General features: G+C 46.6%; 10 protein-coding genes across 10 annotated transcripts; 5 read left to right on the top strand and 5 right to left on the bottom strand.

Moving 5' to 3' along the window:
* Positions 1 to 1,062: 1,062 nt before the first annotated feature.
* Positions 1,063 to 3,771, top strand: PEX2_035970 (beta-glucosidase; the record flags this gene model as incomplete). Its single annotated transcript, XM_016740872.1, has 3 exons — positions 1,063 to 1,119; positions 1,178 to 1,415; positions 1,472 to 3,771. The coding sequence occupies 3 exons, from the start codon at positions 1,063 to 1,065 to the stop codon at positions 3,769 to 3,771; spliced, it is 2,595 nt and encodes an 864-aa protein (XP_016601164.1).
* Positions 3,772 to 4,150: 379 nt separating this feature from the next.
* PEX2_035960 (NADP-dependent oxidoreductase) lies at positions 4,151 to 5,209 on the top strand (the record flags this gene model as incomplete). The annotated part of the gene is made up of 1 exon (XM_016740871.1): positions 4,151 to 5,209. The coding sequence occupies one exon, from the start codon at positions 4,151 to 4,153 to the stop codon at positions 5,207 to 5,209; it is 1,059 nt and encodes a 352-aa protein (XP_016601163.1).
* A 74-nt stretch (positions 5,210 to 5,283) lies between these two features.
* On the bottom strand, positions 5,284 to 6,873 carry PEX2_035950 (uncharacterized protein; the record flags this gene model as incomplete). Its single annotated transcript, XM_016740870.1, has 1 exon — positions 5,284 to 6,873. One exon carries the CDS (start codon positions 6,871 to 6,873, stop codon positions 5,284 to 5,286), a length of 1,590 nt encoding a protein of 529 aa, XP_016601162.1.
* Positions 6,874 to 8,624: 1,751 nt separating this feature from the next.
* PEX2_035940 (uncharacterized protein) lies at positions 8,625 to 9,741 on the top strand (the record flags this gene model as incomplete). The annotated part of the gene is made up of 5 exons (XM_016740869.1): positions 8,625 to 8,841; positions 8,890 to 9,249; positions 9,300 to 9,409; positions 9,460 to 9,654; positions 9,724 to 9,741. 5 exons carry the CDS (start codon positions 8,625 to 8,627, stop codon positions 9,739 to 9,741), a joined length of 900 nt encoding a protein of 299 aa, XP_016601161.1.
* Positions 9,742 to 10,038: 297 nt separating this feature from the next.
* Positions 10,039 to 14,170, bottom strand: PEX2_035930 (ABC transporter, integral membrane type 1; the record flags this gene model as incomplete). Its single annotated transcript, XM_016740868.1, has 11 exons — positions 10,039 to 10,270; positions 10,321 to 10,695; positions 10,758 to 10,841; positions 10,898 to 11,584; positions 11,753 to 11,824; positions 11,883 to 12,399; positions 12,447 to 12,615; positions 12,672 to 13,414; positions 13,457 to 13,690; positions 13,752 to 14,031; positions 14,087 to 14,170. 11 exons carry the CDS (start codon positions 14,168 to 14,170, stop codon positions 10,039 to 10,041), a joined length of 3,477 nt encoding a protein of 1,158 aa, XP_016601160.1.
* Positions 14,171 to 15,582: 1,412 nt separating this feature from the next.
* On the bottom strand, positions 15,583 to 16,841 carry PEX2_035920 (sialidase family protein; the record flags this gene model as incomplete). Its single annotated transcript, XM_016740867.1, has 3 exons — positions 15,583 to 16,014; positions 16,088 to 16,253; positions 16,303 to 16,841. 3 exons carry the CDS (start codon positions 16,839 to 16,841, stop codon positions 15,583 to 15,585), a joined length of 1,137 nt encoding a protein of 378 aa, XP_016601159.1.
* Positions 16,842 to 17,659: 818 nt separating this feature from the next.
* Positions 17,660 to 18,700, top strand: PEX2_035910 (uncharacterized protein; the record flags this gene model as incomplete). Its single annotated transcript, XM_016740866.1, has 1 exon — positions 17,660 to 18,700. One exon carries the CDS (start codon positions 17,660 to 17,662, stop codon positions 18,698 to 18,700), a length of 1,041 nt encoding a protein of 346 aa, XP_016601158.1.
* Positions 18,701 to 18,932: 232 nt separating this feature from the next.
* PEX2_035900 (FAD-dependent oxidoreductase) lies at positions 18,933 to 20,266 on the bottom strand (the record flags this gene model as incomplete). The annotated part of the gene is made up of 5 exons (XM_016740865.1): positions 18,933 to 19,239; positions 19,339 to 19,742; positions 19,805 to 20,003; positions 20,058 to 20,177; positions 20,238 to 20,266. The coding sequence occupies 5 exons, from the start codon at positions 20,264 to 20,266 to the stop codon at positions 18,933 to 18,935; spliced, it is 1,059 nt and encodes a 352-aa protein (XP_016601157.1).
* Positions 20,267 to 21,731: 1,465 nt separating this feature from the next.
* PEX2_035890 (uncharacterized protein) lies at positions 21,732 to 22,010 on the top strand (the record flags this gene model as incomplete). The annotated part of the gene is made up of 1 exon (XM_016740864.1): positions 21,732 to 22,010. The coding sequence occupies one exon, from the start codon at positions 21,732 to 21,734 to the stop codon at positions 22,008 to 22,010; it is 279 nt and encodes a 92-aa protein (XP_016601156.1).
* A 921-nt stretch (positions 22,011 to 22,931) lies between these two features.
* Positions 22,932 to 24,453, bottom strand: PEX2_035880 (class I SAM-dependent methyltransferase; the record flags this gene model as incomplete). The annotated part of the gene is made up of 10 exons (XM_016740863.1): positions 22,932 to 23,171; positions 23,226 to 23,580; positions 23,635 to 23,665; positions 23,716 to 23,741; positions 23,797 to 23,913; positions 23,964 to 23,999; positions 24,052 to 24,096; positions 24,201 to 24,254; positions 24,304 to 24,338; positions 24,409 to 24,453. 10 exons carry the CDS (start codon positions 24,451 to 24,453, stop codon positions 22,932 to 22,934), a joined length of 984 nt encoding a protein of 327 aa, XP_016601155.1.
* Positions 24,454 to 24,472: the final 19 nt, after the last annotated feature.

Below are 24,472 nucleotides of genomic sequence, written 5' to 3'. Positions count from 1 at the left end.
GTAGTTTTGAAACTACAAAGTAATCGAAACGGCATGTAACACTTGTCGTTAGGATTGGTAGAAACAGCCTCGGATGGTCCAGGTCTGCTTCCCCACACTCTCGGAGTTATGTACGGAGTACGGAGTACGGAGTAATGAACAGGGTTTCCCCATTCGGCATGATGAGCGGTGATCGGTGATCGGTGATCTGTTGGACACGAGAAAGTGGTCAGACCACATTAGAATCTTGGAAGTCACCTCTGTATGTTCATTTGATCAGGTGAGGGAATTTGCCACAGAATGGTTTGGTTGAGATATTCGATATACCAATATGTGTGTGTTCATACTCTATATCCCACTACAACACATGCAACAAGCTAAACTTCGGGTACAAGCATCAAAGATCGTCTGGTCAACACCCCACGGAGAATGGGAATTAGCGGGGAAAAGGGACGTGCGCACTGGTATAGTAGTCAGGGCATGAGGTACCGAAGTTTAACCGTTCTCGTATGCAGAATCAAAAGCAAGACGATGGATTCAAGGGGAATTAATAGCCCTGGAGTATACGTTTTATGGTGCCAGAGTGACTGGGTAATTAATCCCCATGTAACAAACTTTTTTGGGAAAGGGGGTTTGACTTCTCACCCTGTCCAGGTGTCCAGGTGTCCAGGTGTCCAGGTGTACGGAGTACTTCTCCTTGTCCCCTCTACCAGCCACAACTGTGCCTTGTATCCCCTTTCAAGGATGAGTTGTGTCACTAGCTTTAGTGAACCCCCAGCTCTAGTAATAATAAGCCATGACCAATCATAGGACATGATATAATGGGATTTGTGGGATAGCGCATACTTTGTCGATCATTTGCTTCATTTTGTTTTATTATTGATCTCATATTATGGAGCCAATATTATACGCTATGCACAACTTTGGAATATTACACCCCCCCTGGTGAGCAATCAGGAAATATCCGAACATTTAAAATCCCAGTCTTCCCCTCGAAGATCTGTGGCTCGTTCCTTCCTCTCATACCCTCATCTTCTAACAGCTCTTCTTGTGCTGTCTCTGTGAAATCCTCTCTAGCAAGCAATGAAGGTCGCGTGGCTTGAGGCAGCCGCCTTGACGGCTTCGGTGGCTAATGCAAATGTGAGTCCAATTTGAGGCGTTTTCTAATATCACTGCTAATAAAGTCGCGTCAAAACAGTCGCTAGCCTATTCTCCTCCACACTATCCCTCCCCATGGATGACTGGCGCGGGCGAGTGGTCCGAAGCATACACACGCGCCGTTGAATTTGTCTCTAATTTGACACTGGCTGAGAAAGTCAACTTGACAACTGGTACTGGCTGGGAGCAAGACCGATGTGTTGGTGAGACAGGCGGCATTCCCCGACTTGGCATGTGGGGAATGTGCATGCAGGACTCGCCATTGGGTGTGCGCTTTAGTAAGGTTGTCCGTCCCGAATAAACTTGGCACATTAAACTAATGGAACTCGAACAGGTGATTACAATTCTGGTTTCCCCTCTGGTGTCAATGTTGCTGCAGCATGGGATAAGCGACTTGCCTACCAGCGTGGTGTGGCAATGGGCGAAGAGCACCGGGACAAAGGTGTGGATGTGCAATTGGGTCCTGTTGCTGGCCCTCTGGGAAAGTACCCCGATGGCGGTCGTAACTGGGAAGGTTTCTCCCCTGACCCCGTTTTGACTGGTGTGATGATGGCCCAGACCATCAAGGGTATGCAGGATGCCGGTGTCATTGCCTGTGCTAAGCATTTCATTGGAAATGAACAGGAGCACTTCCGTCAGTCCGGCGAGGCTCAGGGATATGGGTACAACATCTCCCAGAGTGTGAGCTCAAACATTGACGACAAGACCATGCACGAATTGTACCTTTGGCCCTTCGTGGACTCCATCCGTGCTGGTGTTGGTTCTGTCATGTGCTCTTACAATCAAGTCAACAACAGCTACGGTTGTGCAAACAGCTACTCCCTGAATAAGCTGCTCAAGGGGGAGCTGGGTTTCCAGGGCTTTGTTATGAGCGACTGGGGTGCACACCACAGCGGTGTCGGATCTGCTCTGGCCGGCCTAGATATGTCTATGCCCGGTGACGTCCTTCTTGGCAGCCCTTACTCCTACTGGGGGCCTAACCTGACCATCTCCGTTCTGAACGGTACCGTCCCCGAATGGCGCATTGATGACATGGCTGTCCGAATCATGTCTGCTTACTACAAGGTTGGGCGTGACCGCTTCCGGACTCCTCCCAACTTTAGCTCCTGGACCCGTGATGAGTACAGCTTCACGCACGCCATGGTCAGCGAGGGCTGGGGCAAGGTCAACGAGCGTGTGAATGTCCAGCGTGATCACGCCCAGATAATTCGCAAGATTGGCTCTGATAGCACTGTTCTCCTCAAGAACAAGGGTGGTGCACTGCCCCTCACCCACAGTGAGAGGTACATTGGCATTCTGGGAGAGGACGCAGGGTCTAATGCTTATGGGGCCAATGGCTGCAACGACCGTGGCTGTGACAATGGAACTCTGGCCATGGGCTGGGGTAGTGGAACTGCGAACTTCCCTTACCTGATTACACCCGAGCAAGCCATCCAAAATGAAGTCCTGGAATACAGCAATGGGCAGACCAACGTCTTTGCTGTTACTGATAACTGGGCCCTCACGGAAATGGCTGCCCTTGCATCCCAGGCTGATGTTGCTCTGGTTTTCGTGAACGCCGACTCTGGCGAGGGATACATCAACGTCGACGGCAACGAGGGTGACCGCAAGAACCTGACTCTCTGGAAGAACGGCGAAGAGGTGATCAAGACTGCTAGTCAACACTGCAACAACACTATCGTTGTAATCCACAGTACATCTGCTGTTCTGATTAGCGACTGGTATGACAATGACAACATTACCGCCATTGTCTGGGCTGGCTTGCCCGGCCAAGAGAGCGGCCGCAGCTTGGTGGATGTACTATATGGTCGCATCAACCCCGGCGGCAAGACTCCATTCACCTGGGGTAAGACTCGCAAGGACTACGGCCCTTCTATTCTCACAGTGCCGAACAACGGTGTGGATGCTCCCCAGGATAACTTCGACGAAGGTGTCTTCATTGACTATCGCCGTTTTGATAAGGACAACATCGAGCCCATTTACGAGTTCGGTTACGGTCTGAGCTACACCAAATTTGCCTTCTCCGACCTCAAGATCACCCCTCTTGCCTTGTCTCAACACCACGAATACAAGGCGACCACTGGAAAGACCCAAAAGGCTCCCATTCTCGGTAAAGCTGGCAAAGCCTCGGATAACCTGTTCCCCGAGGGAATTAAACGCGTCCGTCAGTACCTTTACCCGTGGTTGAACTCCACCGACCTGCGTGCCTCGTCCGGTGATCCCGACTACGGCATGGACTCTAAGGATTACATCCCTGAGGGTGCTACCGATGGTTCTCCCCAGGATCTTCTCCCCTCTAGCGGAAACTCTGGCGGCAACCCCGCTCTGTTTGAAGACCTCTACCAGGTGACCGCTACTATCACCAACACCGGCTCCGTGACGGGTGACGAGGTTCCCCAGTTGTACGTCTCTCTCGGTGGCGATGATGAACCCTCGAAGGTCCTGCGCCAGTTTGACCGAGTCACCATTGCCCCTGGCCAGGCACTACAGTGGACCACCACTCTGACCCGCCGTGATATCTCCAACTGGGACGTTGCCTCCCAGAACTGGGTGATCTCTGGTGCCCAGAAGAAGGTTTATGTCGGCAACTCATCCCGTAAGTTGCCTCTCTCGGCCGACTTGCCCTCGGTTTAGTAAATGTTCTTCTTTTTTCTGGAATGGAAACAGGAGGGTACACATGTCCACATGAGTCATGAGGTTGTACAGCCAGCATTGCATTTTTTGCATATAGTTTTTTTTTTTTTCTTATTCTCAAAACATGCCTCCTATGACTACTTCGATAGTTAATGAAACCCATTAGTATTTTTTATTCAATCAGTCTACAGAAGCATAAACCCGTACTCATAAATGTCGTGATCTATCTATCGGCTGTTCCCGCCAGATAATAGCCTATCCCAGACAATAGCCTATCTCCAGAACCCTACTTTGACTTGGACATAAAAGCCTGACATCCATTCAATCTATCCCTCAAACCTATCTCTAACATAAATTAATACATCGATAAATCCATAAAATGCAAGCCATCCGCGTCCACCCAGCACCACCCTCCGAAACACGTTATTCCCCAACCAACCCCGCCCCAACAACAGCCCTCCACAATGACAAAATCCCCATCCCAACTCCGACAGCCCCAAACCAGCTCCTAATCCACATCAAAGCAACAACCGTAATCCGGGACATGCTCACATGGCCCGAGACATACTACCAAACCTACACAATCCCGGGCCATGACTTCTCAGGCACAGTAGCATCAGTCTCCCCAGGTTCAACAACAACCCTCCAACCCGGCACCGCAGTCTTCGGCATGACATCCGCAGACCACGGCTCAACATGGGCATCGTACGCGCTCGTCACGACCGATGAAGTCGCACTCAAACCAGCCGGTCTCGGGTGGGAAGAGGCAGCGGCATTACCGCTTAGCGCGCAGACGGCGTACGAGGCGCTCTTTGTGCATGCGGGTCTTCCGCTTCCGCTTCGGCTTTCGGGAGGGAGTGCGCAGTCGGAGCCACAGCGTCACCAGGAGAAGGATCACCAGCATGCTCGTCAGTTGGGAAAGCGTGTGCTTGTTACTGGTGCTGCTGGTGGGGTTGGGATTTTCCTCGTGCAGCTTGCTGCGCGTGCTGGCATGCATGTTGTTGCGGCTAGTGGGTCTGTTGCGAGGAATGGGGCGTTTTTGATGGAGTTGGGGGCTGATGAGGTTGTTGAGTATGCGGATTTGGAGGATGGTCAGGAGGGTCGGTTTGATGTTGTTGTTGATTCGGTTGGTGGGGAGGTACTGGAGAGGTGTTGGGGGTTTGTGAAGGAGGGTGGTTCTTTGATATCTGTTGATTCAGCGAGCTTTGATTTTGTCGAGGCTCATGCGAAGCGTGGGTTAAGGAGGGATGGGGTTAAGGCGCTGTTTTTTATTGTTGAGGGGAGTGGGGAGGTTTTGCGTGCTCTGAGTGAGTTGGCGGCGAGGGGGGAATTGCGGTCGTTTGTTGCTGCTGGGTTTGGAATTGACCGGGTGAAGGAGGCTTATGATTATGCTAATGGGAGGTTTGATGGTCGAGGGAAGGTTGTGCTTACATTTTAGATTTTGATTAGATCTATGCTTGAATAAAGCAATTCCAAAGCTACTAGTGAGAATTCCATACACCTACATAGAGGTTAAACCATGTGAGCAGTATAATCTTTCCCTGGCAAACTATCATAACGTATCCGTGGTCCCCGTGGTGGCCCTGTCTGTAGCTGAGTGACCCATTCCTTAAAAGAAACACCAGCTCGCTCAGCATCGAAGGCAACGATTATCGGTCCATTCGGCTCGGATGATCCACTCAGACTGCTCAGATCATCGCGCAAATGTAGACGATGGCCTCGATAACCGAGGTGTTGCAAGGAAAGAGACCGTAGCGAGAATCCGTCTCCGAGAAAATCCCAAACCTGTCGCCAAGCAGCACTGCTCTCCTCATTTATCTCTGGAGAATCCCATTTCAACAAATTATGACCACTGTCGGTGTCCATTGGGGCCGCACCCCTCAAATTCAAGGACTGTAGAGCAAGAATCCTCAAAGTAGGCATTGCGGTGCGCAGAAATACCTTGAAAGTATCATACGTAATTTCAATCCAATAGAGATTAAGTTTCACTAGCTGGGTAAAGTTGATACGCTGGGAGAGGTCGATGAAATAGCGAGGGCTCATTGCACCATTCCGATCCCATTGTGAGAATGTTAGGACCTTGAGACTTGGTGCAACTGTTATAGGAATATCAATGAGATATCTGAGCGCAGAATCATCTGACTGTGCTTCCCAGACGCAGATACAGAGGTGCAGATATTCTAACCCTCCCAGGCAGGAAAGTAGGGATTTGTGTGTAAGTTTGAGCGTAACATCCGAAGGTGGCAGAGCACAGTGGTCATCGTTGCATATGTCTAACTTCTTGAGTTTCCTATTAGACGCAACTGATGCCTCTAGGAGAGCCGTAAAAGCTATAGCATGATCCTTCGCCCTGCTCTTCCAGAGGTTGTGTATGGGTTTCCTGGCGTTCAATCCGAATGGATCAAACCCAAGCTGGCGTTTTACCCCACGCCAGCCGAGAAACTGGACATCATCTTTTATAATCGGATTTGAACTCCAGAAAAAGTCCGAGTCCTTGAGTTGCATTCTAATGGCAGTGAGATTTTCAAAGCGTGCCATGCATTCTTTGAGGACGTTATTGAGAGTATCGGATTCGATGATACTGAGATGATCCACCACTAAAATCTGGTATGCAATGTGCTGAGCATTGATCTGGGTGGCAGTCTTGGGTGGTCTGTCTTTATGTGAAGCGGTGCAGGACCTGAAGGAATCAACATCCATTTCATAAAAGCCCCCGAACAAGGACGGTACAACCCATAGCTCTTGGACTCGTGTTCGGAGGCTATCGTTCGTGGCGAGCTCTTCCAATCGACGGAGACTGTGGCTGGTGAGGATCAAGCCGATACTTTTGCAATACCGGTCTGCGAAAGCATCCAGCGACTTCGTGTATACTGCTTGGCAGGTAGTTCGAAACGCAATCCAGTCGTGCAGCTCCAGATATCTGCAGATATCACATACGAGCTCTGTTGGAAGTGTTGCAATAGACATCCAGACGGGTATCAAATGTTGAGCGAGGACGACAGAACTGAGGAGCACAGTTAACCTTGGTGTCTCGGAGTGGGAGTAAGCATCATGTGATTGGACAGTGATGTTTGTGTAGTAGAGAGTTGATGCCTCAGGCATAATTGCTCAGATTCACTCTGTACAGCTATCCAAATTGCACTTGGGGATCTCCTACGAGTAGCGGGAATATATTTTGATGCTGCCATTGGACATACATCTGGCGAGGTTGGAGTCGAATATATAGCCGGGATACCGAATCGGAGAGATCTCATTAGCATTGCATACATCATTCCTCGCATTCTTTAGAATAGTAGATGGGATAATAAAGCATAAAGCAATGCCATTGTATTAGAAAGTCTGAAACTATGAAAGAAGGGAGGAAAGGAAGCAACCGTAAGCGTTCTTTACTATAGAGAGATCAAGGGATTACGAGAGACTTCAAACATTCTCATTGTCAAACGTGTCCGCTCTACATATTCACAAAACAAGAGTTTCCAGCAATTTACCAGGCCGAAGATCCTCCATCCGTACTATAGGCATTTGTTTGCACCGTAGCTGTATGATAACCATTCCGTCCAGTTACACGGTCGTTCTCATCATCAGAGCCATCACATGGAGTAGGCAGCTCTCTAATTTGACAGTCACTAATTTGATAAACGGTAGGCGTAGGCAGAGATGACCGTGACAGTATCTTTCCGTGAAGAGCAACTGCCTGCTCGATTATGTCCTGGACCTGGCTAATAATCCAGTGTCGCTCGCTGTCCCAGGAGAATACCCTGACTGTATACTTTTTAAAAAAAAGGTGTTAGTCAAAAGATTGCTCAGGCTTCCGCTTCCAAGATTACTTACCCGACTTCTATTGGACAGATGTATGAATACCCATTTTGACCCGTCAGTTATAACGCCGTAGATACCTGCGTCCCTTTCTGCGAGCTTACGAGCATAGTGAATGCTAGACATGTTTTGAAGCAGAATCCAACTCCGAGGCACCGGATTTTTAGACTTCATAACGATCATGTTTGTTTCCAGCTCCCTGTAGTGGCCATACCACAAAACGTAGTCAATGATATTCTCTGGAGCTAGAATCTTGTCGTCTTCCATGTCTAGCGTGAGTATCTGCTTCCGAAAGCTCCAGTGGGGCGAATCCAGGGGCCCATGGGGATCAAGTAACTCTTTTTTGATGTTGTCTGCAAGTAGCGAGAGGAGAAGTGATTCTATTCTCACTGGCAACAGCGGATGTGTAATACCCCCCTGAACGGAGACTAGCTCAAGATCGTCCCACAGGCATGCTCATAAGTCGTTAGCAAAAAATATACCAAACAGATTAGCTGAAACTCACCGAGGTGCCCTGGAATGTTCCAAGTGTTTCTTGCGTTGAGTTGCCTCTTATTCCACCACCTAGTAGGCAAAAGACCAAAGGCCTCCACTACACATTGGTATCCCTCGGCTGCCTTGATTATTGCACAGTCTTCTTCAATCATTGTAAATGAATCGAGTAGAGGAGTTGAAGAAAAAAAAAAGCCAAATCAAGTTGAGTAATTGAGGAAAAGGTGCTCACATGATCTCCACGTTATGTGCTTTTCCCTTTTCTGGAAACGGCTTTGGCAACCTTGGAACGAGGTCGGAACATTGAAGTCAACCGTGGTTACATCCATGGATGGATGTATACACGGAAATGTTTATCTCTAGATGCCTAGAGAGATATCTACCTAGGTAGAAAGTGAAAAAGATATTAAAAAGATATTATTCCTATTTAGAATATATCCATGGATACTATTAATAAAGTAAGCTGTTAAAGTGTCGCACTTGCCTCTTTTCCTCAGATTATTTCTTTCACTCCACAGCCGTTGCACTCCCCTTTCTTTCTAGTCATGGTCATGGAGAAAATCGAGTCTCAGTTAGAGCACAAAGCTCTCGAAAACCGAGTGCGTGCCAAGCGCAAGAAATTCAAAAACATGCCTACAATCCCCATTACCGACCTCGACCCGAGTGAAATTCCACATCACTTTAACCTCACCCAATGTCTACCCACCGAGTTTGAACTTTCTCCTAGTAAGACTGAAAAGGTCTTCCTCCCTCCTCATTTGAGTACGTTCGATTATCGATATGAATATGTGTTTTCACTAACTCGTATAGACTCTATACTCGTAGAATATGACGTGGCAACCGGGGGCTCACCCACAAATGAGGCCTTGATACGGTCTCGCATTGATGTGATTATCCTGACAACTCTGGCTAAGATGAAGCGGGAGCTTGTTGCAAAGCCCCATATATCCGTTGCCTCCTCCGCATCACCCCAGTCTGTTCACCTGCAATTCGGACGCAAGATAGAATTCATTTGGAAAAGCGATAATCAACGGGTAAGACTTTCCGGCATCATCAACTACTCGCTTTGGTATGGCATGCCTGATGAACATGCGACCAATATGGCAATGATTGAAGCGGAAAGACCGGACTTGCTTAAAGGCGGTATGTTGCGGTGTCTTGCATACATGGGTAAGTGATTTCGATTTACATTATACGTGAATTAGTGCTAATACCAATAGCGATGATCCATGAGACGAGGAAGCGGGCTAAAATTCCGGACACATCAGTGTGTGGAATTGCAACAGACAGTTTCGAGTGGGTGTTCATCCGGATTCGTCCAAATGGCGAGGTGAGAGATCTTAGTGAAACTTGCTCGAATATTACTGATACATTTTCTAGTGGACCAAGAAGGCCTACCACTGGGTACACAGTGCGCAAGAGATTGTCTCGATGCTGGAAAAGATTCTTGCCCATGCTGCGGGATTCGATCCACAAACCGGCCGCCAAAGGTGGAACCATGGACCTGAGATGGAGTTCTCAACTTTATTGAAGCAGCCGAAGTCAAAGCCGAAGCCGAAGCCAAAACGAGAAAATGTGAGTCATGCACACACTATCTAGGCTTTGACCTAGCCATGGGGACCCTTTGACTGGCTAAGTCAATAGGTGATCCCCTGTTCTTAGAGAGATAGCTTAATGAGACAAGGTTCCCCCATATGATTTATAACAGATCATCCGACAAAGTAGAGTAGATTGACTCACCGGTCCGATTATATTATGAAGAACACAGGCGTGGCCTGGTTTTTCGCCGCCTATATTCTATATTTTATGGCTAACATAAATAACGGGGGGAGATAACTAACAAAAAAGACATTGAGAAGGAGTATCTGAAAAGACATCCAAAGAAGAACCCAAAAAGAATTTAAAAGTATCAAAAAGACATGATAGCTAAGAACATTACATGCAAAAGACCATCCCAGTCTATGTTTTGGAACTGTAGTGGGAACCCTCCAACAAAGTCCGAAACGCTGATCCCTCTTTTGACAAAAGCGCTTTGGGTGTATCGAACTCCACAATTTTGCCATTTTCCATGAGAGCAACTTTGTCAAAGTCTAGAATTGTATGTAATTTGTGCACAATAGCAATGACAGTTTGATTTTTGAAGTGCGTCCGAATGACCGTTTGCATGAGCGCATCTGTTTCTGAGTCCACACTGCAAGATCTCTTAATAAAATGATATATAATCGTTGCGTTTTCACATACCTGCTAGTGGCCTCGTCCATAATGATAATATTGCTGGATTTGCAAAGTGCTCTTGCGAGGCAAAAGAGCTGTTGCTGCCCATGAGACAGTAAATCATCAGACATGTCGACATCCAGTCCTCCCTTGAGCTGTATGTAAGACCATAGATTGACTGCTTGTAGGGATGTAATGATTGTTTCATCAGTTGCATTCTCCTCGGGGTTGGCGTTGAGCCGCACTGTGCCATGGAGGAAAAAGGGCTGTTGCGGAATGGTGTTGATTCTGGACCGAACGTGTGCTCTGGAGACCTTTGAAATGTCTATGCCATCAATGAGAATTGTGCCGCTATCTAGCTCTAGTATTCGCAGAATTGCCGAAACAAGGGAAGATTTCCCACTAAAGTATAGATCAGTGAGTGTTGACGCAACAAACTCCTCCTGATATGGGACAACACAAACCTGCCAGTCCTACCACACAGAGCAACCTTTTCACCGGGGTAAATTCTGAGATCAATTCCAACAAGAACAGGCCCCGAAGAGGCACTAAAAGACTGGTCAGCATGTATGCGAAGAAACCCAAGAAATAACCAATAGCATACTCGTAAGATGCTGAAAGGCCGGCTATATCAACTTCACCCCGCTGAGGCCAGTCCTCATGAACGGCCTCGGTTTCAGAATCTAAATTCTCGGTAGTGGCTTGTTGCGCATATGAACGAATTCTAGAAACGGCCCCAATAGAGGTTTCCAACCCAATCCAGTATGTAACAAGCGTCTGAAGGGTGCCGCTGAAGTTGACAATATTGAATAACGCGATGCCCAATAAATTCATGGAAGGGCTACCCTTCATCGAGATTGCGACAGCAATAACAATGACAGCAATACATGCCACTATCAAGTCTAACACAAGACCAATCCAGCGCTGAATGCAATAAAGTAAATAGGAAGGGCGTTGGGAAGCGTCGAGGGCGTATTGATTACGGCGGTGGTAATCCTCCGTCCAGCCATAAGCCCGAATGCTGGAGAGGCCACCCAGGACTTCTAGGAATTGCGAGAATAAAGGTGCTTTTGCTTCAATGTCTAGCAGACGCATTTGACGAGAGGTTTGGACGTAGAACTTTGCCACGTAGTATATCACCAGGGCGCAGACTGGGATCACTGCTGCTGTGACATAAGAGGAACCAACAAAGACTAGGAATCCTTCCACAACACAGCTTAGTGCAGCATTGATTGTTAACTCCAAGGCTGAAGGAAGCTCGTCGTCAATGAGTTCCAGGTCTTGGCTAAATCTATAGGCAACAAACCGGGTCAATAAAATGAGCAAACTTCAAGAAAGAATAGAATGTTGACCTATTTGTGGTGTTTCCAATATCTGTAGAAGTAAGGAAAGAGGTTGTAGCTCTGTATCAACGATCAAAACAAGAAACACCCAGCAATTGTTATTTGGTCATTCTTACCCTACTGTAGTACGCAACAGAATCTCGTGGAACCGACGGGCAGTTCGGGGTTGTATGATCATGATGAGAATCCTATAAAGAGTGAGTAATAGAAGAAAGCCTGATTAAAAACAACAAATTGGAATCGTACCAAGTACCAATAAAGGTAGTTAAAAGGGAGAAGAACCCAAGTGCAGCATATACACCTAACCAATAATTAACATGTTTGTTTGGGTGCTGTTCATTGGCACGAGTCCACCACTGCAGCCATATTTCTGTATAGACTATTAGCAAAGAGTGGAACCGGATGTTTAGGTAGGTTTGTTGAAACTGACGAGGAAAGCTGAGACCGAGAATAAAGAGAACACAGCATGCAAGGAAGACCGACAGAAGAGGCCAGCCGATGTTCTGGAAATAAAAGTGATAGACAGTCCAGTCGCCAGTACGTCGACTTAAATCGGTATGTTGGTCATCCAAGTTCAATTCCCGCAATGTTTCGTCGTCCAATACAACACCGGGGGCTCGAGAAGTGTTGACTGTAGAAACACCATCGGAAAGCATTCTAATATAGCCGCCGGAACTGTTGAGATCACGATACGACCCGTGTTGGATGATTCTCCCATACTCATCTAGTGCAATGACGTTGTCGGCATAGAGAAGATGATGTGCTGTGATAATCAGTCTATCGAATGGCTTGCACAGAGATAGGGCATACACAGACCTGAGTTTGTTGCCATAATTACTGTTTGCCGAGAATGCTTGATGAAACTATGTTCAGCAAACAAATTCTCGAGAATTATCTTCTCGGTCTCACGATCAAGACCCGTTAGAGCATCATCTAAAACAAGAACCGGCTCTTTCGAGTAAAGAGCCCGCGCAAGCGCCTAGAAAAACACTTGTTATTACAAATTTTCCCATGCACAAAGTTAGAGTTACATACCACTCGGATTTGCTGTCCACCACTGAGTCGAGAACCCCGAACGCCGACTTTTGTTTGATCCCCTGCGGGAAGTTGTAGGAAATCGGCTTGTAAAGCGCACGACTTGGTAACCTGGTCGTACCAGGGTCGATCCCATGGCGATCCACCAACGATATTTTCTTGGATTGTTCCGAATGTAATCCATGGCAATTGACTACAATACGCGGCATGAATGAAGCTGGTAGAGATTGAGCCAGAAAATTCTGGGATCTCGCCCATGAGCATCTTCAAAAAAGTAGACTTGCCACTGCCAACAGGCCCAACGATCATTGTAATCTTGGATTCTTGGATATCAATGTTCAGGTCTTTCAGCACCGGCTCAGTATCAATTGACCAAGCCACAGAGACGTTTCGAATGATAGCACAGGGTTCGATGTATTGTTCCCAGGCCAAGGGATCTGTCTCAATAAGAGGGGCACTGCTAGAACTTTGCGCTGATTGGGACCCTCTAGCATCATGTTTTAGTCGATGGTCAACTCTTTCCGCTTCCATCAAGTGCTTTTGGATCCGCTGAAAGCAGTTGACCACCGCCATCAGATCTTCCGAGCCATTCACAATAGAGCCCATTGGTTGATCCAACAGCGAAAAGAGTGTCAGCGCAGAAAAGGCCAGACCGTTCGTAAGAGTAGCCGTGTCATTTGCTTGTGCAAGAATAGTATAAACACCAAATCCAAACACCGGGGCCAAGGATGAAGAGGCATATCCTATATAATTAGCAAAACTCTCACAGCTGGAACTGAACATACCGAGTGTAATCCCCAATGTTTCGTAGAGCCGAAACAGAAATGAAGCATCGATTTCTGCGGATCGCAATTCCCGAAGACTGCTGGAGATGGTTTCTGTCAAGCCTGTTATCTTGATGTTTTTCATCACTCCCAGGACTTTTGAGGTAACGGCCACCCGCTCCTCAACAGCCTCGAGCCATATTCCTTGTGCTTTCCCACAAGCGACTGCCAGCGGAACACCTGCAGCCAAACATACTGAGTCATGACCAAGTTAACCAAAATATCTTTCAAAAGAAGAAGAAATGTAAGGCCGTACCAACAACAACGGCGGTAGACGCGATTATCGCTACATTCAGCAGTCGTGCTAACAGCCACAAGGCCAATGCAACCTCGGTAAAGTTGGAGTATAACTCATGCATCTCTCTGAGACCGCTTCCAATTCGTTCGATGTCGGTACTCATCAACGTGATGGCAGCAGTATCTGAGATAGCCGTAGTGCTCATCCGCAGAGTTTTGTTGAAGATTAGGGTGACTAAACTTCCTCGGATCATAGAAATAACGCGGTAGGTCTTGTGCTCGTAAGCAGCATATGATATCTATGGATGGACTAGAATCAGTAGAATTTCCATGAAGCCATGATAGGCTACATACGGCAATACCGAGATAGACAATGGCGTAGGCACCGATAAGTCCATAGGCATAGTTGGTGGAGTTTACGTGTTCTGGTTCAGTCATAAAATCGAGTACGCGCTCGACGAGAAATGGCTGGGCAAAGCAAAAACCCGTATATGCAAGCCGGGGAAGAACACCCTCCAGAAAGGCCCATTTATAATGAGATACGAAGGTCCACAAGAGAGAATTTTGATGATATTTGTTGGCTAGGAATCTGGATTAATGTACGGCATGGTGAAAGACGTCGTAACTAAAAAGCTCACCTTTTTCCCATCTTTCAAGGAGAGACCGAGGATTCGAAGCAGCTCTGATATCATTGTCGAGGGCAGGAAGACTGTCAACTGTCAAAATATCTTTTGAACCGCGCCAAAGTAGTTCGTTTAGCCACCAAAAGATAGCGCGATTCAGCACACCGCTGGTCGATTCGATGGGGCTATTTTTGTATCTCTTTTGGAGCAAAGATCTCTTTTCTGTCGCCTCCAAACCGAGAATAGTCGCTTTGATGACACATGATATAGCAAAGAATATGGTTACGGTTTGAGTAGTGGGCATGAAATACAGAGTTCGAAGGCGTACAAGGTCGAAGAGCAAGGTAAATACGAGGAATATATTGACCACCGTAGATGGGCGTATGGAGCGGAGGTGCTCAAGATGAGACAAGTAAGTCAAAAAAAGGGAAGTGACCACAGTCGCAAAAGTTGTGATCACAGTTGCTTTTGTTTTGAATATAGCAGGCTGACACCAGAGAGCTAGCAAGACCATATGGCATCCCGTGTAAAACAGCCACGATAACTGCGCGATGCTGGTTAGCGCAAGGAATGTGGGGAAATACAAGAGCTTGGAGCTTGGAGGGCTCTATACCTCCTTTGTGGCATACAGCCATGACCGGTTGACCTTTTCTGGGACGCGTGAAAGCTTCCAAATGCGAATTGATGCTGCCAAACAAACAACGCCGATCGGTCCGAGGGTGAGAATGCTCTCTTCAAACAAGAGGGTGAAGTCAAATCCATGCAGACAAGAAGGAGCGACAATTGGGCCAAAAGTATCCTCCTCTACAGAGCAGTCTAACATGTTTGGAAGGTGTCCAGAGAGATGGATGCGGAGATGAGGCTTAATGTGGAGATGGTGGGAGAGAAATATTGAAAGGGCGGGAGATCGCTGATGCCTAAAATACGGGGCAGGGTTCTTTTGACTCACACTTGCCATCCCGAGGTTGTTTGGGCTGAGACACATCTCTTTTTTTTCGAATCGATTGAGCTTTCCAAATTGTACATGCGTGGGCCTAATAATGACTATTCACAGGACATAGAGTGACATGTATATCATATTTACAAGGTCTCTAGTCTTTCCACCAAAATCAAGGTCTCTTCTCGACAAATACCAAGGACACACATCAATCACAACGATCATCATAAACATAAATTGAACGACGCGTCTAGTATGAAAAGGTCTGCCGCCACAAATTGTCTTTTAGTTTACAATACCTCTTTCAAATCCATCACACTTGCGGAGACCCGATTATTGGTGCCAGATAGCACTCCCGCAGAATGTACGACCAGGTATCGACCTCCATCCTCAGACAGCACCCGTAGAGACCGCGTGTAGCCGTGTTCTTCGGGTGAAGCAATCTCTGTCCACTCTCCTTCACCAAGAGCTTTGTTGATGAACAAAGTACTCTGTGTGCCGGAGCTGGCGATTATAGTGCCATTTTTACCGCCGTATGGTGTCCACACAGCGTATGGCGAAGATGTTGGCCGAGTACCACTCGAGACAACCAGACGCTGGCCGGGCGCGGAGGCGATATTTTCGGGATCGGACGACAAACGGTAGTATATAGGGAAGGAGTAGCTTGAGGTACCGAAGAAAGAGCCATATTCATAAATATAGAAGTATTGACCGTTCGGGAGCTAGAAATGTTAGTATTCTCTGGGAATAGCACAGACTAATCGCAATTTAATCCGTGTCTTCGGTGTAGCTTACTTTAGTCACAACTGGCATACCGGGTCGGTCAGTATATGTCGGATACGTGACATCCTCTACAACAGGCCCCCAGGTCTTTAGATCGGTTGAGACCTGGTGAACCATTGTCTGTCCGTAGGTTGCATTATCCCGCTGATCCGAGTAATAACAAATCAACTTGCCCTTGCTGTGAAGGGAGTTAGCAAGTTATTTCAAGGCAAGGTAAAATAACATACTGGGCGAGTAAGAATGGCTCCCATACAGGAGTCAGTCCATTGTTCGGCAGCGCCTCTCCTCCGGCAGCAATGTGGCTAACAAACTTCCAATTCACGCCATCGTCCTGCGACGCGTACAGATCGATGTGTGTGGATGACAGATCAGTCGGAATGCTACTACCAGCCAGAAGTAGAGTGCCCTTTTTAAATGAACCGATGCGCTCGGGGAGGGAGTAGAGGAACGGCTGGTAACGCAAGCCATATCCGTTGGCAGTGTCGTGGACCTTGGATATCTCCTTCCAGGTCTTTCCGTAGTCCTTGGAGCGGTAGATGGGGAAGTATACTGCCGGTGGCTCTGGGGAGTAGTTTTCCCATGTTGCAAGAAGGTCGCCGTTGGGAAGCTGCTCGTTACGTGGGTAAAGCGTCCGTGGAACAATGTAGTCGGAGGGAGGTGAAAAGATGGTCACATTTGTGAGGGAGGTAGGAGAAGAGCTCTTGGAGCGTGGAATTGTCACCGCAGCTACAGCTGCAGCAAAAGCAAAAACCCGTGGAATTCTCATGTTTAGTATGCCGGAGCTAACTGGTATTCTATATTCATTGGCAGCATTATCCTGCTTTTATAACTCGATGACTCAGTTTTGTAAAAAATTAGAGTTAATTTTTTAAAAGTAGTATATAGTACCTCGGGGTTATCCCGCCGGAATTAACCTTATTGTGGACTAAATCGAGGATATGTCATCTGAAGAATTTCCATCAATTACGGCCATCGTAGATAATCCGGGGAAATCTGTAATGACGACATCAATGGTTGATATGTCACGTGATACCCGTGGTCGTTTCAACGGAATATCTGACTCTGTACTCCGCCCTCCGTGATCAGTCTGAGCTCTCCACCTGGGCAGGGCTGAGCATAGATTCCTAGGGGGCTACAAGGATCGGAGGAAAAACTCGTGTTAACCAGAATATATTTTGACATTTGAACCTTAGAAGTCCACGCCAATTGGGCAGCACAAGCCCCCAGGCAGTTTGGCCCCCACCATCCACACCCAAATTTAGCAATGCCCAAGAAGTTGACCAATGATGAACGTGTATCTACACTCCAGTGTTAACTAAGTTGCCTATCAACACACAGCCTCGCAGCATCGCCATAACTTGCTGGCAATCAACATGCTTGAAAGAGATTGATTGGAAGAAAGCCATGTTTAATTTCCGGAATTCGTGTTAGCCTAGGACTGGGCCAATATGGGAAACGTATTTACATTGCATTTCTTCCACATTTCTCATTCATATTCAAACTGCCTTTCAGATCTCATCTTTCTCCGAGACATCCAAGACAAAAATATCCTTTTCCAAGCACCAAAAGCGTATTTATCCGAAAATGTTACCCACCGACTTCGCGTATCGACCCAAAGGCCAGTTGACAGGGAAATTGCAGCGATCAACAAGGGGCCTCATTGGTCGTTCAGCAGCCATGTGGGATAATTCGAAACATCGCTACCAACAATCGAAAATGGAAATATGGCACAAATCAGCAGACACATTAAATGATTCGAAGGATCGGTGTCATCAGTCGGCTAAATTAATGCTATATCGATCGGTATCGAAATGGAATCAATCAGCAGATCAGTTACACCGAGTCGCTCGTATTGAAGACATAACACAACATGTTACAGCACGCGATGGGCAAACCCAAGAGCAAACGACTCCACAGTCACGATTTTACTCGCGGGCACTCCACTCGAAATCAACAAACTCGTCTACAAACCCCAAGACCACATCACCCTCCACAAAGGTGAAATCAATCAAATCTGCCTCAGTCACTGGCTCTTTAATCTCCCCAGAGGAGCAGATCAGAGGGCTTTACGAAGAAACTGTACTTGTAAATTCCATGGCGAAGCAGACAAGACAGTTGCGGGATAACAAAAGCACAGTCCTGGGCGAGATCGAGCTTGAGTGGGTCAATTCGACCATCACCGATGCCGAAAATGCCGCCAATGATTTAGCTGCGTTTGTGAAGCAATTTCAACACATCAGCCCCCAACGCCGCAGCAGTTGGAAGCGTCGTGACTATGAAGTTGCCCTGAAAAAGGAATCCCGCATGCTTCTTTCGCATGGCAAAGTCGAGACGGTTCTTACCCACCTTGGCTCACTACCAAGCACTTTGGGCAGGGATAAAGCATTTTTCTCTCCATCTGAGGTTTCGACTGTTGCTTCGGAACTCGCATATGAGACGAGTGTTGTATCTGTCTTTGAGCTTCCATGTTTATCACCTGTGAAAGCCGAGCGACCTATACCTAAAATCATCGTGACACAACATGATGGTGAGTATGATGATAATGACACATACTCCCATACCGACAAAACTCCTCCCCCGAGCTACGAAGCAAGTGGGATGATTAGCACAGCAGAGGTACGGTGACTGCATCACTACATGGCTTCCGAAGGTTGGATACCGATGGATATGATTGTTATGTAACTTATGACGATACTACACGAGTTATGAATCAAAATCTTAGTTTTATATGTTACAGTAACTTCCAAATTTGCCAACTTCCTGGGGCATGTCAATCCAGTCCTTCTGCCGGGTCAACGAAATCGAAAAAACCATTATACCGCAAAAGTATACCCAAACTGGACACTGGGAACAACATCTATAGATGCGACTGAATATCAAGTGCGTTGATCTCCTCAGTCACGGTGTTGACTGCTTCAATCGCCATTCCGTATCCAGCCTGGTACCCAGTTCCACCGGCGCCATAGTTATGGACAACAACAACATGGCGTCCTGCAGAACCTACTTGCAAGGTTTCCCTTGCAACACGAGCGCCACCCTCACGAGATGGGCGCAGTCCGGCAAATGCACCAAGAATCTCAGTCTCGTTTGATTTTAGAGCAGGAAGCAAATCCGTCGTTCGAGTCAGAATTGATTCTGTCTCTTCTCCAAAGGTATCCGGTGTACTGTCAATATGGTTTAGTTACAACTATATGGAGCACCCAAGAGGGGAAAAAACATGAACCAATTTTGTTCTTACAAGGGGCTGAAAGGGCCCTACTTACCTAACGTTCTTTTGCATGAATCCACCGAGGATCACATTTCCATTCGAGTATGGCCGAGGTATCACATAGGTTTCATAGTCCTTGCCATGTCTCATGATGTTTTGTTGAACATGAGATGCTCTTGCAAGTAGAATCTGACCTCTAGTGGGAAAGCACTTTGAATCCTGGACCCCTGGTAACTTTTTGGCTGCATTCCCGGTGCAGTTGAATACCATCTTAGTATCTTTGCTGAGATAGCCGGAGGAGACTTGGGGCAGCTTTTTGCGAATGACTCGCACTCCGTATTCCTGGGTGAGCTTCTGGAACAAATATCGAAGGTGCATTGGCGCATTTAGCGTTATTGTTGTGAACTCTATGCCAAATGCAACACCCGCTGGTAGGTCCTGCGTGGGAATCTCCTTGAACTGTTCGATAGCAATATCGATAAGCAACTCTAGGATATACAATGAAGTCATCCATAACTCACATCTTTGAGATATGCGGCCATAGAATTGATCTTCTCACGGGATGGTAACTCATCCCAATACTCTACCGAAGGTGTTTCCTTCACAAACGCATTTTTGCCATCCTTAGCTGCAAGATTGAGAAGATACATATATCCAAGCTTGTCCCATCTCAACGCATTCGGGTCGCTTGCAGAAATAGCAGAGAAATTGGCACCAGCCCTAAGCTTCGGTTAATCTTTTGTGAATGTGAACTGGCAGCAAGGCCCAACAAACCATGGTGAAGTGTAATTTATCGAAGTGTCTCCTGGAAGATGTTCTGCAATGATGGTCGCATGTCGGCCATAGCCCTTTCCAGCGAGAACGAGGGCAACATTTAGTCCGATCACGCCAGCCCTTCAAAAAATCAGCATTACGGCTCTGAAACAGTCATCGCGTGTTTTGACTCCCACTGACCCGATGATCACTATAGATTCGCTTTTCATATTTTCGAGGGGTTGTATTGATTCCGAGTAAAATTGAGCTTCGCTATTTACCTCTTTCCCGCTACGTCTGAAAGCTTTAAATACTTTACGACCAAGGGCAGCTTTTTTGGATTAAATGGTCTGATGGACTTAAACCGCGGCAAAGTCCGCGGTCCATCACCCGCGGGCTGGTTGGGGGGCTCCGATTGGCGGCATGGCCGGCGGGGATGGGCGGGGATAAGCGGTATTGTTTTTCATTGGTTTATGAGTACTTCAACATTGAAGAGCCTCATCGCAGCAGATAGTAATTTCAGTGATAGATGGATAATCATTACACGGTCATGGACCCAACTCAAAAAGAAAACCCATTTCGTGAAGCATTGGAGGAAATTGCGCTTAAATTCTAGAAACTACGTACTTTTAAAGAAGAAAGAAAAGAAGGGCAAGATAGGGTAAACTTAGACTTCCGCAGAGCCCACAAAGCCCAAAGCCCAACCTGGACCCAACCCGCAGATGGGCTGGGTCTTAGGCCCGGCCTCGGGCCCAACGATGGGCTATGGGCCTAAGGTAGAAAGAAGCCCACTGCGGGTTAATGGGCCCCCAAATGGGCCCCAAACAGTGTAAATATGCCGAGAAACCAGAAGTTAAACCCCCCTTTCAGGGTTTTTAAAATCACCCTTCGTTTTACCCGCTATAAATATAAAATATAAATATATACACATCTTACTAAAATATTAACATTAACATTTTTGGCGACCTCTACCGGTCGGATTTTATTCAAAATTAAATATACTTATATAGATACTATAAATCTAGATTCTGAATTTGAACTTTATACAACTAGTAGAAGGTTGTAATACAGCGATTAAAGAGGCCGCCTAAGATGGGCTTTAATGGGGGCCTTATGGGCCCCCACTAATGGGCTGTGGGTTGGGTCGGGTTTCGAAGGTAGGGCCTATTATTTATGGGCTTTGCGAAAGTCTTGGTAAACTCTGGTGTCGCTTGGCAACTTTGCCGATGTTTTCTTTTTGCACTGCGTCTTTTCTAGGATTCCTTCAATCCTTTAGGACATGGATAAGAAACCACTGCGCCGCAGATGGAATTTTTCCATCGATCACCCTAGCTAGTCCTACGGCCGACTTCTGCCGTCCATGATGAAATATAATGTCTCCCCGAAATATGATCACTTGGCGTATACAACACTGCTCTGAGGCTCTGAAGAGTCTGCCATATAGTACATATGTATATTCTAGTTCGAGTACGAGATATATAACCTTCAAAGCTCTTGAAGATGCGAAGTATAAAACCTTAAATAGAAAAAGAAAACCCTAAAATTCCTCAGGGCAGCACGGCGGAGATAAGTCGGCGGTGATATCTCGGTAGTCAGTCGGATAAGACTCGGCTCACAGTTTTCAAGTGACCCTACTTGACATGTCATCCATATCTCAAGAAATATAGATATAAAGTCCGCGAAATCGCCGCGCAAATGCACTTCGAAGTAGAAGTCGAAAACTTTACAAATAAACAACACATCATGCCTGAACATATTGATTTGCAAGAATCGACCCCTAGAATGAGCAAGTCACAGTCTTCCTCCGTCGAGGATCTCAACGCTACCCTGGAGAAACCACACCCTTCACCTCTCGAGCGCTTGAAGAAACAATGGAAGGAGATCAAAAAGGAGTGGGGGCCTCTCATGGCGGCCAAAGAGGATATGGATGACGAGTATACTTTCCCACCGGGTCGTTATTCTGGGCAAAGATAGCTTGACAATGGTGGGTGTTTTACAGTCTACCACATCATTCTCGAACTTGTGATCTAATATTGTTTGAAGAAACACACAGGATTCGGATTTTTTGTCAAGAAAGGCAAAAAAGTGGAGCTTTTCTTCTAGGGAACGCCATCCTAATACTTCGACGATCGTGGGCATGCAAGATATGCGATCTTCCTACTATCAAACCTGGCCCCCAACTGCTTTTCACAAGCATCTTCTTCACGATACCGACGAACACTTTTAGAATACTGGCGTTTGATTTGCGGAATATAGGCGAGGTCTGTTTTCCAACATGGCGTTACCCTTCTTTCGGGCGGAGTTCCTGGGATGTTGAGGATTTGGCTATTTCCTCCAAGACATATATATCTCTCTCGATAACCTATACCTCTTAATATCCTAATGCACATTCATTACACCTCTCTCTCCTATTGCTACATCTATGATACATATCCATTTGCGGGTTTCAATCCCGGAGGGAGTAAGTATGAAAACGAGAAGAAAATAGAAAATGATAGACCGAAGGAAAGGATGGAGACAGGAATTGAACAGGATTATTTCCATTACCTGGGTTAACACCCACAAGGAATGTTCAGTCTCAGGGTTTGTATACCAGGACAAGGTACGGAGTAGTTGAGTGCACATTCTACAACTACTCCGACGCGAAGCCAACTACCAGAATATGAATTTTGCATTTCACTACCCCAACTAGGAGATAGATACCTCAAAGTGAACAGATTATCTTTATGCTCACTACGCTAAAAGTTAATTTGAGTGCATAGTATTTGCCTGAGCATCAAGGCATTAACAGTGGAGATATTATGGCCCCGGGAACTCCCGAGATCCGCGACCACGCTTAACTCTAAATTTAGAAGGATATACATAGGTAACTTTTCTATTTACATCATGAGACACTCACTGGTCTCCGGGTTTCTGACCGTAAACTACCCGCGCTTTCGTGTACAGGTGATATGATGTATCCCGCAACTCCATTCGAATTCCTGCCAACAGCCCCTCAATCTCGGCGCGTGTCCACCCAAGCACTCTTGAAAACAATGCATATGTGTAAATTGGAATAGCTTCAAGCATGTTGAGTTGATGGTACCGACCAAGCTCCTTGAGCTTGGGGTCTTTGGGCCATGGACTTTGGGGCAGCTATTCATCAATAAGCATAGGGGTTCATCATCAAGAAGGGATAGCGGAACATACCTTATAGACGTCTTCTATGACATTCACAAACCCGGCCTTTATCATCCAATCTTTCCAAGATAGAGACGATGTCATGTCCTTGCCAAACATGCGCGATGATTCGTGCATGTGCTCAATGGATAGAAGCAAATTTGTTGCGCCGAGGTGAGTTCCGTCGTCCGAATATGTGTTGACATCGAAGCTCGCTATCTCGAACCATCCATTGGGATTCAGATTGTTAAAGACCTGTTTGAAGAGAATCTCATGGTCACGGATGGAACCTTCCAATTCGCGCCCATGGATATAGTCAAAGGGTTTGCTATATGACCATGGTTGTTCAAAGTCGTCTATCTCGAAGCGGCAGTTTGGAGGCACCCTGGACATGTATCAATATTGTATAAGGAACCAATATAGTAGCAGTAGCACATACCATGATGGCTGAATGGCGCTTAGGTCAATTCCTATTTCAATCAGCCAACGTTCTAATCGGGCTGTAGACATATGCCTGTACCAATCACCTGTGAATTTGGGTATGTACTATATTGCTTGTTAGAGATAGATTTGATAGATATCTTGAGGGGAAAAAGCTTACTCTGCATACTCGATTGCCCATAAACCTGTTCCTGTCCCGAGATCTAGTACTCGCTCTGGATTTTTGATTGGTGCTCGGAACAATTCTCCCTTGAGGAGCATTAGGTAAATGTGGTGGCTCTGTCGATCAGCAAAATTCTGTCTCGTGGGAATCAAGTGAAAATTTACTAGATCAAGGCGATCTTGTTCGCGTTCATCATTTGGCTGTTTGAACATTAGTCTGAGACAGAGACAAAACCTTGACAGGATCATGTACTAGAATGTATTCTCCTTCATGGTATGAATGATATCTGCGACCATTCTGTATCTAATCAGCACAGTTCGTGATCAAGTGGCGATGGAACACACTTCATATCTGCGATTATTAGAAACCATTGAACAAATATTTCAGTCATGTTAACATACTGATAGTCCAGCACGCTCGATGTCACGCTTGTGGTGTAGCTGACGTTATCAAGTCTATCATGGTCAGTAGGATATACACATCATCACAAGTCACTGGTCTTACGAGTCAGGGTATATTGAGGCCTCGTCGGTGTCATACTAATTATGTTAGTTGAATAAGCAGAGGAAATGGTGTGCAAAAAAAAAGATGTTTCTATGAAATACTAACATTAGGCTCGACGGAGGTCGATACGTGATGCGTCTCTTGATGCATCCTCGATAGTTCTGATCTA

The sequence above is a fragment of the Penicillium expansum genome, assembly GCF_000769745.1.
Source record: "Penicillium expansum strain MD-8 chromosome Unknown contig108, whole genome shotgun sequence".
NCBI classification, from domain to species: Eukaryota; Fungi; Ascomycota; class Eurotiomycetes; order Eurotiales; family Aspergillaceae; genus Penicillium; species Penicillium expansum.
This window is presented reverse-complemented; position numbering and strand designations above follow the sequence as displayed.